At 47.0% G+C, this 16,672-nt stretch overlaps 1 protein-coding gene across 6 annotated transcripts in view; it reads right to left on the bottom strand.

Moving 5' to 3' along the window:
• Positions 1-16,672, bottom strand: part of ptprfb (protein tyrosine phosphatase receptor type Fb) — a 216,915-nt gene that overhangs the window by 72,428 nt on the left and 127,815 nt on the right. For all 6 annotated transcript variants that reach the window (XM_083659338.1, XM_083659337.1, XM_083659339.1 and 3 more), the window contains exons 6-9: positions 13,359-13,469; positions 5,353-5,622; positions 1,469-2,050; positions 485-618 (exon numbers count right to left, since the gene is read on the bottom strand). In XM_083659338.1, the coding sequence (XP_083515464.1) occupies positions 485-618; positions 1,469-2,050; positions 5,353-5,622; positions 13,359-13,469 (1,097 nt within the window). The remainder of the gene's footprint in view (positions 1-484; positions 619-1,468; positions 2,051-5,352; positions 5,623-13,358; positions 13,470-16,672) is intronic.

Genomic DNA, 16,672 nt, shown 5'->3' with positions numbered 1-16,672 from the left:
CTGCAGGAGGTGCAATATTTGTTAAAGGTGAAATGTGTGTGAAAAATACCATTATTAAATTAAATATTGTCGTGCTGCAGAGATGTCCCGGCCTACACATCATATTCTGCAGGCTTAAGAAAACATCTTTGTTTGGTACAGATCCCCGCAAACATCACACCATAATCATTTTAATACGTTTTTCAATGAAAATGAGAATAATGGTGTAAAAATGATCATTCTCTCTAATAACGCAAATCATATCGCAATTGCAATATCAGTCAAAATAATTGCAAATAGATTTTTCTCCCAAAAAATCGTTGAGCTCTAATAGTTAGGGAGATAGAGATATAGCAGGAGAGAGACAGTACGTGAGAGAGAGCGAGACAGAGAAAGAGTGGGAGACAGAGACAGAGAGAGAGAGAGAGAGATGTAGGTGAGGCCAGCTGTGCGGTAGCAGAAATCAGGTCATGAAATAGTTCTAACTTCATGTTGATATTCAGACCTTGTTGTCAGAGTTGGCCTCCCAGTACTGCAGCTCGTATTTCATGATGGGCTCCTGAACGGGCCACAGCCAGGTCAGCATGATGCGGGTGTCCAGCTCAGCTTCAGCATCGAAGCTGGACGGCTGGGCAGGGACTGATGAGACGAGGACAGAGGGACACGAGGACAGAAGGTGAGGAGAGAGAGCAAGACCATGGATCTGACTGTACAGGAGTATGGGCCCTTCCACACCAACACAACATACTACTTGTGAGGACCACAGATAGGACAACAGCTAACTCTAAACTTATACATGCCTAACATACCCACTAACTGTAATCATCATACTGAACACACCCCATCTCATTGACCCTTGTACTATTTGTATTTGTATACTTTATTATCAAAGTATCAAAAACAACGCGCTCAACCCTCAAAAGTTTCTATGGGTGCTGAATCCTCCAAAACATATCATAGAAAGGAATTGATCCAGGACAGCACTCCAGTAACTTTTTCAATATTTATCATTATTTTGCATTGTGTATTATTATTGTGCATTGTGTATTACATTATTTTTGTGCAAAGGCAATACAAATTGAAAAAGTTATTGGAATGCTGTCCTGGATCAATTTATTTCTATGATATACTTTATTATCCCCATGGGGAAATTCATCCTCTGCATTTGACCCATCCTATACTAGGTCCCTACCTAGAACATCGGAGCAGTGGGCAGCTGCAGTACAGCGCCCGGGAACACTAACCACTGAGGCAACACTAACCACTGAGCCACCGCGTCATCCCGAAGAGCTGAAGACAGAAAAATGTGACGTTTCCTGATTGTCCTGTCCTGTACCCCCCGCCCCCTCCCTCCACACACACACACACACACACACACACACACACACACACACACACACACACACACACACACACACACACACACACACACACACACACACACACACACACACACACACACACACACACACACAGGTTTGTTGCTCACCTCCTTGCTGGGTTTTGACTTGCAGGACGTCAGACGGTGGGCCGTCCCCCACAGAGGTAAAGCCCAGCACCCTGAGGCTGTAGGTGATGTTGATGGTCAGGCCTGAGATGGTGGTCAGCCTGCTGTCGTCTGTGTTGTGCTTCTGCCAGGCGCTGAGCGGAGCCGTCAGGTCCGAGCTGTAGTAGACCCGGTAGCCCCTGATCTGTCCGTTGGGTTCCTCGGGCGGTTCCCACTGGACCAGCATGGTGCTGGCGCTCAGCATGCGCGCCTGGACGTGCAGAGGCGGCGAGGACGGGGCCTGCTCGCCGGTGCGCGTCTCCACCGGGTCGCTGGGCGGCCCACGGCCGATGTTGTTGACGGCCATGACGCGGAACTCGTACTCGGAGTACGGACTGAGGCCGCCGATGCTGTAACGGGTAGTGGCCACGCCGTCCACTTCCTGGAAGCCGTTGTCAGACACCTTGGCTCTGTACTGGATCATGTAGTAGGAGACGGGCTCAGGGTTGCCAGAGTCCCAGGTGAGGGTCACGCTGGTGGCCGTGGTCTCAGTCACGATGAGGGAGGTGGGGGGCTTTGGCAAGGCTGAGGAAGGAGAGGCAGGACTTCCATATCAGGAACAGGCATCAGGGAATTTGGATTGTCTGACACATCTGATACAACAATTCCTAAAATGCAGGTAAATTACAGAAAAGAGTCCAGCTCTTGTGGAGAATAACATGATTGGTAACTAGGGGTTGGTATCGAGTTTCGATACTTACTTGGCACCGAAATGAAAACATCGATACTAAGGGGTATCGAAGCCTCCCTTGTCAATCGATACCAATTTTCGATACCAAAACAAAACAGCGTCATTGAGCCTATAAGCATGCGACATGCTTGCACACCACGCTCTAATACGGCTGGTGATTGGCTGTCATGTAGAGGCATGCAGGAAAAGTTACGCCCACTTTAGCCGGTGTGTGTTTGTTTTGAGGCAGGCAGCGTGCGCTGCGGAGACAGAATACAAGAAGTGGAACTAGCGTTAGCCACTCAAGCTAGTCCTATCCTGGAGTACCATATGGCGAAGATGATGAAAAGCAGGGAAAGAAACAGAAACAACAAGGACTGGTTTCCACAGACAAGAGAAATAATCGAGAGGTGGGTCAGCTTACCGCAAGTTGTTGTTGTTAGCGGTTATCAGATCCCTCAGTCTGACAGTCTGGCTGTGAGTTGTAGCATTAGATCGTTTAATTAATCGGCTCCCTAACGTTATGCGCAAGCGGGCATTGTGTATTTTTAGCAACTCGTTAACAAACGCTGATGTCATGATAGTTTGTTGAATGTAAATGCGATTCACTTTGTGCCATAAGGCTATAGGCTATTGATAGGCTAGTCAATGCTCAACTATTGTCTTCCATGCATGAAGTGGAACTGTCTCGTCAGTTTTGACAAGAATGACGTTCTGTTGCAGCAGTGAGCATTAACCACTGATGTGCAACGCTAGCGTTAGATCTTCAATTAATTAGCATTAACGTTATATGCAAGCGGGCAGTTATCGCCTATTAAGTATTTTTAGCAACTCGTTAACAAACGCTGATGTCATGATAGTTTGTTGAATATAAATGGGATTCACTTTGTGCCATTAGGCTATATTGATAGGCTAGTCATTAGTCAATGCTCAACTATTGTCTTCCATGCATGAAGTGGAGCTGTCTCATCAGTTTGGACAAGAATAGCGTTCTGTTGCATCAGTGAGCATTAAACACTGATTTGCAACTCTCCGTTTTGCACTGAAAACTATTGCACTGATTTATTTGTTTTATATTTCTTTCCTTTGTAGTACTCCAATATTTTTTTGTAGGGACAGCAATAAGTTTAGACAACTTAAAGTTATGTTAAATACAGTAGGTTTTATTTTTTTCTGCTGTAAAACTTGATTGGTATCATAATTATCATTGTGTAATGCAGTTTTATTTTTGTTAAAATTGATTTTTCTAAAAATTGGTATCGAAAAAAGTATCGTTCAGGAACCGGTATCGAAATCAAAGTATCGAAACGGTATCAATATCGAAAAATTTTGAACGATACCCATCCCTATTGGTAACCCTGACTGAAAGCGTGGGTTTCATACACTGGGTATTTCATAGCCCAATACAAGTAGGCTAGTACATTGTCATTTAAAACTGGCCTAGCCATTATGGTCAATAGAGAAGATTGCAAGAGTAAATGGTAAATGGTAAATGGTCTGCATTTATATAGCGCTTTTATCCAAAGCGCTTTACAATGAGTAGATAGTCTACATTCACCCATTCATACACCAATGGCGGCAGGCTGCCATTTGGGGTTAAGTGTCTTGCCCAAGGACACAACGACAGCAGCTGGGAGGGAGCGGGGATCGAACCGCCAACCCTTGCGTCATTGGCCGACCCGCTCTACCTCCTGAGCTAAAGCCGTCCCCTGAGCGCTTCCTATTGAGACTGAATGAGAAATACAAACAAAGCACCGGGTTGAAGAAGGGCTCTGCAGTGCTGTGGTTCATCCAAATCACTGTGACATTCTGGGGATCGATCAGCTAAGTGGGAAGTGGGATCAATACAGACGACAACTGATAATAGAGGGTGTGTGAAGGCAGATGCACGCACGCACACACGAACGCACGCACAGGCGCACACACACACACGCACGCACTCACACACACACACACACGCACAGGCGTCACAGACACACACGCATGGGCGCGCACACACACACACACACACACACACACACACACACACACACACACACACACACACACACACACACACACACACACACACACACACAGAGTCATTGACACAGAGCACAAAGATTTTTACCTCCAAATATCTACAAAAATGTGTGGTTATGACCATAACCCCGGTTTATCTGAGGAATATGAGTGAGGTGCCGGGTGCAGGGAGGCAGCTTATGAAATAGCACTGCAGGCTGCTACCCCGGGACAGCTACCATTATGCAGCAGAAGTTCCCGAGGTCATGTGAAAGTGCTTTACTCTGTTTTGTAACATCTGATTATCGGCATGTGAATCTGTGGGGACGACTCAAATCAACAGCAGGGGTCACTTCATTGCAGCAATGACCTCATTGTTTTGTTCAAGTTTATTTTTATGGTATTTCTGCACTATTCATAGCTTTCAAGGGGCGTTACGTGCTGCCGGGAACGCCCACCTGACGGTCAAACAGTACTGCTAAGTACTGTTTGAGCGGACGACAGCACAGGCATCACTACAGTATCTTCTCTTTTAGCAATAGTCTCACTAATCCCACAGTGGTTTACCTGCTTTTGAGATCTGCAAAAAATAGTTTGCTTCTGTCTCACCCGTTCTCCCTCTCTCTTCACACGTGACGAGGGCTGTGCTCTCTCTCCACAACATTATAAAAACGAGTCCGCACTCCGCACGCAGTTTGTTGTGAAACAATTTCTCCGAACTGCCATGTGTTGGACAGTAACGTTAACGATAGTTCGGTTTGTTTGAAGTGCCCAAAACGTGCAGTTTGTTTAGATATCGTTCTTTTTCAACGCTTGATAGATGGTCTAAATATTCCTGACTGGAAACTGGTGGAAAAAAGACCGCTTTTTGCTGGAGCTGCATCTGGTCAGTGTTCAGCGCCATTGTTGTTTTGAGTTTTGACCGTCAGAATGGGCGTTCCTTGTACTTACGTAACGCCCCTTGAAAGCTATGAATTGGATAAAGGACAGAGGGGACAGACGGGACGGATAAGAGAAAGCATTGTACAACCCTGCATGTGCCGATCAGATTCATTAGATCTCTGTGTACAGACTGATATCTCCGATCATTAGATTCATTAGATCTCTGTGTACAGAGTACAGACTGATATATCTTGGGTCATCCTTAAGCTCTCACCTTTGACGGTGACCTGCGCTGTGGACTCGATCATGCCCAGCGAAGAGATGGCCACGCAGGTGTAGTTGGCCGACTCGCGGATGTTGGTGACCTCCAGCACGTTGCGGCCCACCGGCATCTCCTCCTCCTTGGTCAGCTCCACCTGGCCCATCATCCACTTGACGTAGGGCATGGGCGAGCCCACCGCCACGCACGTCAGGTTGACGCTGCCGCCCGGCATCACCTCGTGGTTGGTGGGCGGGATGGAGAATCTGGGCGGGACGCGCCGCACTGTCGGGAAGGAGAGGAGAGAGGAGGAGGAGAGAGAAGTGAATGGGTAGGATATGAAAGGTGAATAGGATAGGTTGTTTTTTTGTACTTTGATGAATGGCCTTGCCCGATAGCTAGCTAAGAGCTAGCCCGGAGAAGCCAGTAGATTGGAGGCAGATCTCTTTTGCTCGAATGTGCAGGCATGCACAATAGGAATAATAGGACTCAAAGAATGGGTCTGGAAAATTCACGAGAAAACTTTGAGGCGGTGTTTTATCATTTTGCCCACAAAAGGGAATATAATTTAAGAAAATAACCCAGTTTTAGTTGGAGACTATGTCTGGCACTCTTTTGTCAGAGTGTCAAATGGTGGTGAGAGTTGCATCATTGAGGGACCCTGTGGAGATGGTATTGTTTGATGCCTCCTCCCGCTCTCTCTGGTTCCTTCTGCGCAGCCTGTCTTTCTCACTCTGTCTCTCTCTCTCTCTCTCTCTGGTTCCTTCTGCGCAGCCTGTCTTTCTCTCTCTCTCTCTCTCTCTCTCTCTCTCCCTCTCTCTTTGTGTGGTTCTGATATGCAGATAGGCTGACATTAAAAAGGGGTTCCCATGGAGACGAGGGCCCGTTGACGTCGCTAGGGAAAAGGCAAGCACCGATGCAGAGGCTCGACGCAATACTGAAAAGCTGGCCCAGAATAAACAGGCAACCAGCATTTACATCTGACTTGTTTTCTATCCAAATAAAGAGATACACAAAAAGAAATCTTGGCATATTTACACACTCTTTTCTCAGTAACTTTTGGCTACCGCGGGGAATGTGTCTGTTTGACATGGCAAAGAAAAACTAACTTGACAGTGTGACGTTCACACCCATCATTGTCAAACCTGTGGCATTTCTGACAGGCTGAGCATGACGATAGCACGGTTTGAGCAGCATGTAGGACGGTGGAGCTCTGACTTCTTGAACCTTGCTTATGGAGACAGAGAAGCCACGCCAAACATGTTGCTCCCTCATGAGCACCCATTATTGCTATTCCGCTCCTGCTGGTCATATGTATTCAAAACACTACGGTATGAAACGATCCCCACAGAATTTATACTGCTTGTTTCCGCTAATGCACTACAACGTCTCTGTGTCTTCCTGGAAGAAGGAGGCGGGGGGAAATCCTCCGACTGTAATTGCTCTTGTGCACCGGTCCCCATGAAAATGGATTTTCAAATGTGGCTCCCCCTCTCCCCACCCTTCCTCCCCACTCTAATTTGAACCGGAACGTCGTTACAGCCATGCTTGTTATTCCCCTCATTATGTGGTGGAATGGAAAAACACAAAAGCACCTTTTGAGATTCCGGTCAGGAAAAGAAATGGTTCTCTGGACCACACTACCGTATAATTAGGTGGACCTGGTCCACACACTCCTCTGAATTTTCCCAATATTGCGGTGCTGTATGTAGACGTGCAGTTTGCGTATTGATGCTATCCTCTGGGCTTTGACCATTTGTCTCAATATACTGTGAAGAGAGTTTGGTATGGGCAGTGAGTAGATACAGCACCACTCCCTGTGGAGGAGGTGATGAGAGCTTGGAAGCTACAGTCCAAAGCCACAAAAGGCCCTGAATCGTCCACCATTTTTCCATTGACTTTTCTTTTCTCTAAAAAATGACTCCGCACAAATTCAAAGAAAAAGCAACCCATGCACGTAAGTAAGAGTCTATATTTCAAATAATTTAACCCAACACTGAAAAAGGTTTAAAGCAGACTAATAATGATATCACATGAGAAAATAATAATTTTATTATCTTTCATCTAAAAAAACAACAACAACAAAACTTCAATAGTCATATTAAAGCACACACACCATACTTAAAGAAAGAATAAACATGAAAGAATCAAGAAGGTGCTAGTTCTTCATAGTGGTGTGTCTGTACAGGGGAAAAGCTACAAACAAACGTACTGGAACGGACCATTCAGAGGGGTTTACAATAGCCATGACATGGAACCTTGGAGGTGCGTGGGGCAGAAGGCTGGTCACCCTTTACATGCAAAGAGCGGACATGGCGGATAGTGTTACCAGCCTGGGAGCAGGAGCACATTCTCAAGCAGAGCATGCACTGGTGCAAAGGGACGATATGGGATGGGATAACTAACACGCCTGAACGCACTGGGGAAGAAGATAGAAGAAGAAGGAGCAAATTGGTCTAATTTGATCAGATAAATGACTGTACATCTGATTTCCAGTATGGCTAAAGTGCGCAACAGACTGATAATTTCTTGGAGACTTTGAAGGGAAAAAAACTGTTAAAATTGCATTGATGTGGAGGACCATCTGCATCTCCTCACATAACAGTAATAGTATGGATAGCAGCTATTTTGTGAAACATATCCTTAGAAAAAAGAGAGACTTGTGAGAAGCGCGCCTAATGTAAGACCATTAAGCCCAGAGTATCTGTTACTCTGTCATGCTTTCAAAGACTAAACAGTGCTAAGAGCAGTCTGTCATGATTTCAAAGACTAAACAGTGCTAAGAGCAGTCTGTCAATGGGCTCTGTGTATATTGAACACTTAATGTTGTGAATAATTCATGGCGTGCGGTTAAGTTTGGAGAGGTGCTGTGGAACAAAATGACTAGAGGGCAGGTAATTGTTATCGATTCCCCCGTAGCCTCTGTCCTGTGGAGAGACGGGCCCGGGACTCTATCAGAACCACAAAATAAAGCCCGTCTCCGCTCTGCCTGCCTGCCTGCTGGATGCCTATAAATTTAACTGCCTTGACAAAGTGCCCGAGGATAGCAGAACCTGTTCAGTCAATCAATATCTCAGCAGACTGGCAGAGAGTCAGCGGGTTCCTGGCCGGGCCTTCCTGGCAGCACCATTGGGCTACCATGATGGTTGATCAGACCCTGTCAGCACACTTCTAACTTCAGTATGCTGCTATAGGTCAACTCTTCCCATAGAAATGCTCTTGGCTGTTCAGATGGTATCAGGGAAGAGATTCCCAAAACACTATATCTATTTGGGGCAAAAAGAACAAAAGAAATGACTCCAATGTCACGACTCATTACCTCTAAAATACAGAGTTTCCAGTCTATAAAAGTGGGAATCAAGGATCAAATCTCCTACTACCCATAATTACGGTAATACATTTGTTTCAAATCATTTTGTAAGCGTAGATTTTTTTTTCTTTGCCCAAAACAATATGGAGGATTCCTCATTTTGGATTCCCATGTGTGGATCTGAAAGTCACACACATTATTTAATTTGTTACTGTGGGACATTCCGCTGCAATATGGCCTGCATGGGAAAAGGTCTGTCTCTCCTCTAGATAGGCTAACATGGTGCCTATCACACCAGTCTCCAGGTAGCGGATCCCCCGCGGTGGTAAAGCGCACGTAATCCCGCGTGAACGGCTTTGTCAGTTCTGATACCCGTGTCCCTCCACGGGGGAGCTGGATGCTACTACCTAAATACCTGACAAATCCTGTCGCCACTTGATTATTCCATCGCGCAACTCTGATGTGCGCCTCGTGTGCATGGAGGCAGATGCAAAGTGAGTGGGTGAAAGCAGCTATGGCTTACAAGGGGGGGGGGGGGGGGTGCGGTTGACAGTGACAATATGGGAGCGGTTGGAAGGCATGCATAGCTAGGTAACCAAACATTGATATGACACTGACTTGGGCCAACTGTACAGTACAGGTCCTCCTTGTGCGTTGTTAGACAATGCTAACGCTATGTTGTGGGGAGTGGCGTTGGGAGGCATGCGACTGTTAAGCAGGAATCCATGCAAACAAGCAGAGAACATGCCACTTTGACAACACGGTGGATTGGGGTGGGGTGTGTTGTTGTATTTCTCAGGGAGGGGGCGGCAGTGGCTTTGTCAGGAGGGTGGAGCAGGTGGAGCAGGGCCCGTTCGGCCCGCCTAAAATCTGCAGCAGAAGTGGGTTAAAAGTGAAAATGACCCACCTTCCCGCTGATCTGTTTGCGGATGGAGTGATGGTGATGGAAGTGAGCGACGGAATGAAGAGATAGAAAATGGAGAGGAAGACAACACACAGTGAAACAGAACAGTGTTTTCCGTAGAGACAGTGGAGGTTAGTGACAGAGAACAGATACACAAACACACACGTACACACCAGAGTAGGGCTGGGCGATATGGACCAAAAATCATATCACTGTATTTTTTAGGCTGAATGCCAATACACGATATATATATGTCGGTATTTTCTAGGGAAGTGGGCTAGATGTTCACTCAGTTGTAAGTCAAAGCCACATGTGAGATTCAAACAAGACTGTGGCCAAAATAAAATGTAAAAGACAGTTTCCTTTGGTGAGATTTAGATTTTTGATCAATAATCATTAGTGGATATCATGATGACTATAAATAATAGAACAGCTGGAACAGTCTGGTACATTCAGAACATTATATCACATTACTGTATGCTAATGCCGCCTTTAAAACCAGGAAAAGACAACACTTACGCCACATCACGATATTACGGTATCCAAAATCTAAGACAATATTTCATCTAATATCACAATATCGATATAATATCGATATATTGCCCAGCCCTATTTCCCACCTGGACACACAGAGACACACAGAGAGAAAATCATGAAGACATTGTGGTAAGAGGACAGCCTGGCTGCAGCACTCTATCCTGCGTGACATATTGACATGTCACATGGACATATGAAGGAGTGCCAACAGACAGAAGCTGACATCCCTCCGTTGTGGGATAAGCGTTTGACAAATGAGGGCTCATGCACAATCACAGGGCGCTTGTGATTCTCCGCACGTTGATGGAGTCCTCCTTTAGAGGAGGGTCACCCAAACCGCCCCGCAGCCAACAGACGCCCGCGCGCGCGCACACACACTTAATGGATGAGAAGTGGAAGGACATAAATAGATAGAAGACAGAGAGGAAGGGAAAAACAGACAGACACACACACACACACACACACACACACACACACACACACACACACACACACACACACACACACACACACACACACACACACACACACACACACACACACACACACACACACCTCCTCCCTCTACCCTCACCCTCACCCTCCCTCACAAAAATATGAGGACATCATTCTCCGGTGGCTCTAAAATGTCAGGACGAGGGTGGTAACGGTGGCGGTGGCAGCGTGTTTGTGTACCTGCAGCGTGTGTGTGTACCTGCAGCGTGTTTGTCTACCTGCAGCGTGTTTGTCTACCTGCAGTGTGTGTGTGTGTGTGTGTTTGTGTACCTGCAGACAGGAATTGGATCAGGTGGTGTCGGCAGGCAAGTGGAAAAAACACAAACATATCCACGGACACGAACTGGCAACCCCGTAACAAGCACGTTTAATGCAGGTCTGTCAGAGGTGCCTATAGGAGCGTGTGTGTGTGTGTGTGGGTGGGGGGGGGGGGGGGGGGGGGGGGGTATAGAGAATAATATTGCAATCCCTTCTCGCATGATGTTTTGATTCATATCAAGTAGTAGTGGCAACTTTCAATTTCAAGACTATAAATCACTCCGCAAGAAGATTGCATTGAAAAAGGAATTTAATTTAATGGAGTGATAAATGATTCTTATTATTATTTTGCACTCATGAGCATGGGAAATGGAATAATAAAACACAGTTTATCACAGCTCAGAACTGCAATACTTTGTTCATCACAGTCCATTAATTAATAAGTGTAATTGTATTATATTTTGATGTTCATAGCCCAGGCATTGTTACGGTACTGTATCGGCCTAATTACCTACAGCCTAATGTTCTTTTAGGAGCACATCTACACATCACCGCGGCAAAATGTGCAGTGACCCGTTTGTTTTCCCTCCAAAAGCCTGTTATCTTTACAGGTTTGCCAGCAGATGTTGCTAAGCCCAAACATCTCCCCTCTGGTGGGTCCACATTTAAACAACAAAAAACAGAAAAGAGATGGACGTGGGTGAGGAGGTCATGTCAGAGGCTTCTGGTCTTGAGAGTCTGACGTTTTAAACCCAATCACAGCGCAGAGTGATAGCACAGCCCCAGGTCTGCTCTCCTCACTCGAGCGGTGGTAACAAAGACAGAGTGAAAACATGGTTGGAGCCTTTGTTCCCCATCCTAGACAAGTGCACTTTTAAAAGGTTACGCTTGGTTGGGTTTCTATCTCTCCACTGGTGTGGCGAGGCTGGCGGGAAAGTGTCTGTCTGGGCCAAAGGGTTGACAGCTCCTGGGTGGTGTTACAGACTCGTGAGGCCTGAGGGCCTCGCTGGCGCCACGCCACACAACTACTGTAATTACCTCTGTGGAAAAAAAAGAGGCTTCGTCTGCACCTGGGACAGACACGCCCTGATTAATAGACCAGACTTGAAGGCCTCACATCTTCTCCATGTCTTTGCTGGTTGGACTACCTTCCCCTGTCGAGACGTAAGATCTAACCCCTCTGGAACCCACAGTGTTTTTAATCTGTACATTTGAAGCAGCTACGGTGCTTGAGGGTAATTTTGTCTCCATATTATCCTTGTTTTGATCCCAGTTGGGGTTATAGTACAGCTTGCTGTTACTAAAAACATTTGTCTTGGATACTTTACGATAATGAAAATATTCATGCTAAACACTCACACTACTCATCTTGGTCTTTTAGAGGGAAATCTGGACAGAATTCTACTGTTATTTCAATTTCACATTTCCGCAGTTTAATGCGGTGGCGTGGGGCACGACTGAATAAATAGGGGAAACACTGGAAGAATTGGAAACAAACACTTATGTAACCCTTTAACAAAGTGATGAAATGATAGTTCAGTGTGTCCCTCTCTCTCCCCCCCTCCCTCCTCCCCCCCCTCCCTCCATCCTCCCCTCCCTCCTCCCCCCCTCTCTCCCTCCCTCCTCCCCCCCCTCCCTCCATCCTCCCTCCCTCCTCCCCCCCTCCCTCCTCCCTCCCTCCATCCTCCCCCCCCCCCTCCCTCCTCCCTCCCTCCCCCCCCCCCCTCCCTCCCTCACTCCTCCACCCCCACAGCAGCAACTGGAGCAGCGATTCTGTTTCATGCACATCAGACAGTCTTGGTGCTATCCGGAGGGGCTGACCCAGACTGTTCTCCCCTATACCGGCTTCTCACAACACTGCCACAGCACTGCCCTTGCCCTGGATTAGTCTGCTCAGGGAGGAACCATAACAAAAACAAACCCTGAAACGCCATGCCAGAGGGGCTCCGGGCTGTGTGTGTGTGTGTGTGTGTGCGTGTGCGTGCGTGCGCGCGCGTGCGTGTATGTGTAGTGTAGAGTATGCACGCGCGTGTGTGTGTGTGTGGGGATAGGGGGGGGGGGGGGGATAATGGAGCCTTTCGATACAGTCAAAATAAAAAGAGAGGCCGTTTCAATGCAGCTGTTTCCACAGTGGCAGCAGCACCTGGCGGAGCTGGCAGGCAGACAGGAGACTGAGGTTCGCTCAGCTCATTGGTATGAGAGGAATGACATGGACAGGGATAATAGTGAGAGGATTGGGTGAGAGAGGTACAAAGAGAGAGACAGAGAGAGATACAAATGTGCTAATTGGAAATTTAACAACCTTTAACGAAAGGGAGAGAGTGGAGAGAGAGAGAGAGAGAGAGAGAGAGAGAGAGAGAGAGAGAGAGAGAGATGCGTGGTCATTGGTGATTAAACATTTGCAGTGGGAGAGAGACTGGGTCAAGCGAAAGCAAGAAAGCTATTAGTGATTTCACAATAGTAAGAAAACTTTGCCATGTGTAAGTATTGGGAGATGGACATGGTGTATGACCTTACCTCGTACGTAGAGATTGGCCGGAGCGGAGTAGCGGGTCCCGGCGCTGTTCAGGGCAACACACTCATATTTGCCCTGGTCCGACTCCTCGCTGTTCTCGATCTGCAGAGCTCCTGCGTAGAGGATTAACACATTCAGCTGTCTTGACAGTTGTGGAATACAAGATGTAAATTGGCTAGACACAGTCGATCGCAGCGGGGTCTCGCTAGAGAGCACATATAGTCAAAGTAGTCTAACACTATTCGTGCCTGATTAAGTGCTCCAGATATGGAGGTCGTTTCGTCGGGAAATTGCCTACGGCAACACGAGAGAATTTAGCTGATTTGGCAAGTTTAAGCGAACCGCTAACAAAATGTTTGCCTCGCCGAGTCACCGGAAAAAAAAGCTGCCGAGACACTTGTGTCGAGTCCATGACTTAGGGTCAATTAATCATCTGAATAGCATGTCACAACATCACAGCCAATTTAGGACTTTTGCTTCTGGAAACAATTGACACAACAAAAAGTGTTGGTGTCATGAAGAGTTCTCCATCTCAGCCAGAAGCTCACAGCAAGCTAGGCTACGCTACTGAATAACCACTGCAAACGGCCAGAAGTTAGCCACAAGCTAGGCTAGGCTGCTCAATAACCACTGCAAACAGCCAGAAGTTAGCCACAAGCTAGACTACGCTGCTGAATAACCACTGCAAACAGCCAGAAGTTAGCCACAAGCTAGGCTAGGCTGCTCAATAACCACTGCAAACAGCCAGAAGTTAGCCACAAGCTAGGCTACGCTGCTGAATAACCACTGCAAAGGCAGAAGGATGGATGTGAGATTTAAAGAAGGATTCAAACTGTCTGTGTATTACACACTTCTTCTATCTGACTTATGAAATGATTAATTCAGAGTCATAGCCCTCTAGAAACTACTCCGCTCCTCTGATCAAGTCTTCTGAGTTTTGATTTGAAAGCAAACCAGTTACTTTTAAGAGATCATAATTGTTGAACTTAATGTTGTTGATTTAAAATGCCAGCATATTAAACCTGATCAGGTGTGAGAGAGGCCGGGAGTGGCACTGAGGACTGATTTCTTCCTTTCAGCCATGGTTGGATGACCTGACATTTGCTGCAAAACAAACTGCCAATGCAGGCATCTCTTCTCCAATCTTTGTTGATTACACAACAGTGAGGTCCATGTGGGCTGTCTGGGTAGTGTACAGGTACTGCAAAAGCACTTGTCTACTCGCCACCACGGAGACCCGGGTTCAATTCCCGGCAGCGGTACTTCTGGCTTGGTCAAAACAAACACAATTGGCCGACATCTGTGGGTGGGGTATGAGTCCTGATCGCTCCACTAGCGCCTCCTCTGGTCGGCCAGGGTGCCGGTTCGGGGGGTGACGGAAGTGTAGGAATAGCATGATCCTCCCACATGCTACGTCCTGCCGGTGAAACTCCTCAATGTCAGGTGAAAAGAAGCGGCTGGTGAATGCACATGTATCGGAGGAAGCATGTGCTACTCTACAACTCTCCCCAGATCAGCAGAGGGGTTTTAGGGCAACGACCGGGTCAAGTACAGTTGTGGAGAAAATGGGAGACAAATAAATAAATAAATGATCCAAAGAAAAACAGACAGTGAGGTCGACCTGTTCTTCTATTACTGACTATATGACCATTTCTCACCAAGGCCCTCCAGGGAAGAGACCTCTCTGCCAGATGGCTCAGATTAGTATTCACAATCCCAAGTAGCTGTAGTCATCAGACAGAAGGCTAGCATGTTGTTTCTAACAAAGCATGAAACCCCGGGAGATCTGATTTGGTGTGCTCATTGTGAGAGGCCATGTTATAAGATCTGATTTGGTGTGCTCATTGTGAGAGGCCATGTTATAAGATCTGATTTGGTGTGCTCATTGTGAGAGGCCATGTTATAAGCCGCAGCCATCAACTCATCATTGCTACTGAACTGGAAATGGCTGACAGATGAGACCAGTTGTAATTTGCACTCGTTTTGGACTAGAAGAGCAATGGAGAGATACAATAGCAAACTTACCTGCATCCCTTGACCAAAAACGACACATTTCAAAAAGCAGAGCTACTTTTCTCAGAATACAGCGATACATTCATGATGTCATGATGTCACAAGCAAAGTGATAACAGTTATCACCACTCCAAAACAGCATGGTGCTAGCATGAGAGGCAGCCCGCCACCATGCTGTTTGGAAAACGACAAAGAAAGACCCAGCGTACGTAATGATGTCAGGAAACATTGAAGACATCATGCAGTATGAGATGAATGCAACAAACAGGTTCACCACCAACCAAAAGGAGAGACTCGAATCAAGACGAGACCAGAGGGACACAAAGCATAAGAGAGGGGGTGGGGGCAGTGACATTATAAACGCACTTCAGATCTCACCACAACAGATCCCTCAAAGCGCCCAGCTCATCTCTCTCTGATTCAGCAGCGGTGCCCCCCCCCCCTGCTGCATACTAATGCCAATGTCACCAATCTGTCAATCTAGCCCCTTTTCTCCCCGGCGAGAAAACACTTTGAGTGAGATAGGAATGTAGCAGGCATCTGGAAGGTTACTGCTATGGCAGTTGTCAGAGCAGCCTATGAGCTGTAAGGTTACTGCTATGGCAGTTGTCAGAGCAGCCTATGAGCTGTAAGGTTACTGCTATGGCAGTTGTCAGAGCAGCCTATGAGCTGTAAGGTTACTGCTATGGCAGTTGTCAGAGCAGCCTATGAGCTGTAAGGTTACTGCTATGGCAGTTGTCAGAGCAGCCTATGAGCTGTAAGGTTACTGCTATGGCAGTTGTCAGAGCAGCCTATGAGCTGGAAGGTTACTGCTATGGCAGTTGTCAGAGCAGCCTATGAGCTGGAAGGTTACTGCTATGGCAGTGGTCAGAGCAGCCTATGAGCTGGAAGGTTACTGCTATGGCAGTTGTCAGAGCAGCCTATGAGCTGGAAGGTTACTGCTATGGCAGTTGTCAGAGCAGCCTATGAGCTGGAAGGTTACTGCTATGGCAGTGGTCAGAGCAGCCTATGAGACTCAAACCCCTTCCATTAGTTCCAGCTACTCTAACAAGGTCAGTGCAGAAGTGACGTCAGGGACGTGGAGGTGGAGGCTGCCTTGTTAGGAGTTAAGGATCCAGCTGCATGCAGTATGTGCTGTATTTAGGGTGCCATGGTTGTTAAGAGTTAAGGATCCAGTTGCATGCAGTATGTGCTGTATTTAGGATGCCATGGTTGGACGGGCACAGACATAGCGTCACTCAGGCATGCCGGCAGTGGGCCGGAAGCTCCTGATGGATTCAGCCGGCCTCAGACGTCCACTCTG

This window comes from Poromitra crassiceps (genome assembly GCF_964638095.1).
Source record: "Poromitra crassiceps genome assembly, chromosome: 23".
In the NCBI taxonomy this organism is placed as follows: Eukaryota; Metazoa; Chordata; class Actinopteri; order Beryciformes; family Melamphaidae; genus Poromitra; species Poromitra crassiceps.
This window is presented reverse-complemented; position numbering and strand designations above follow the sequence as displayed.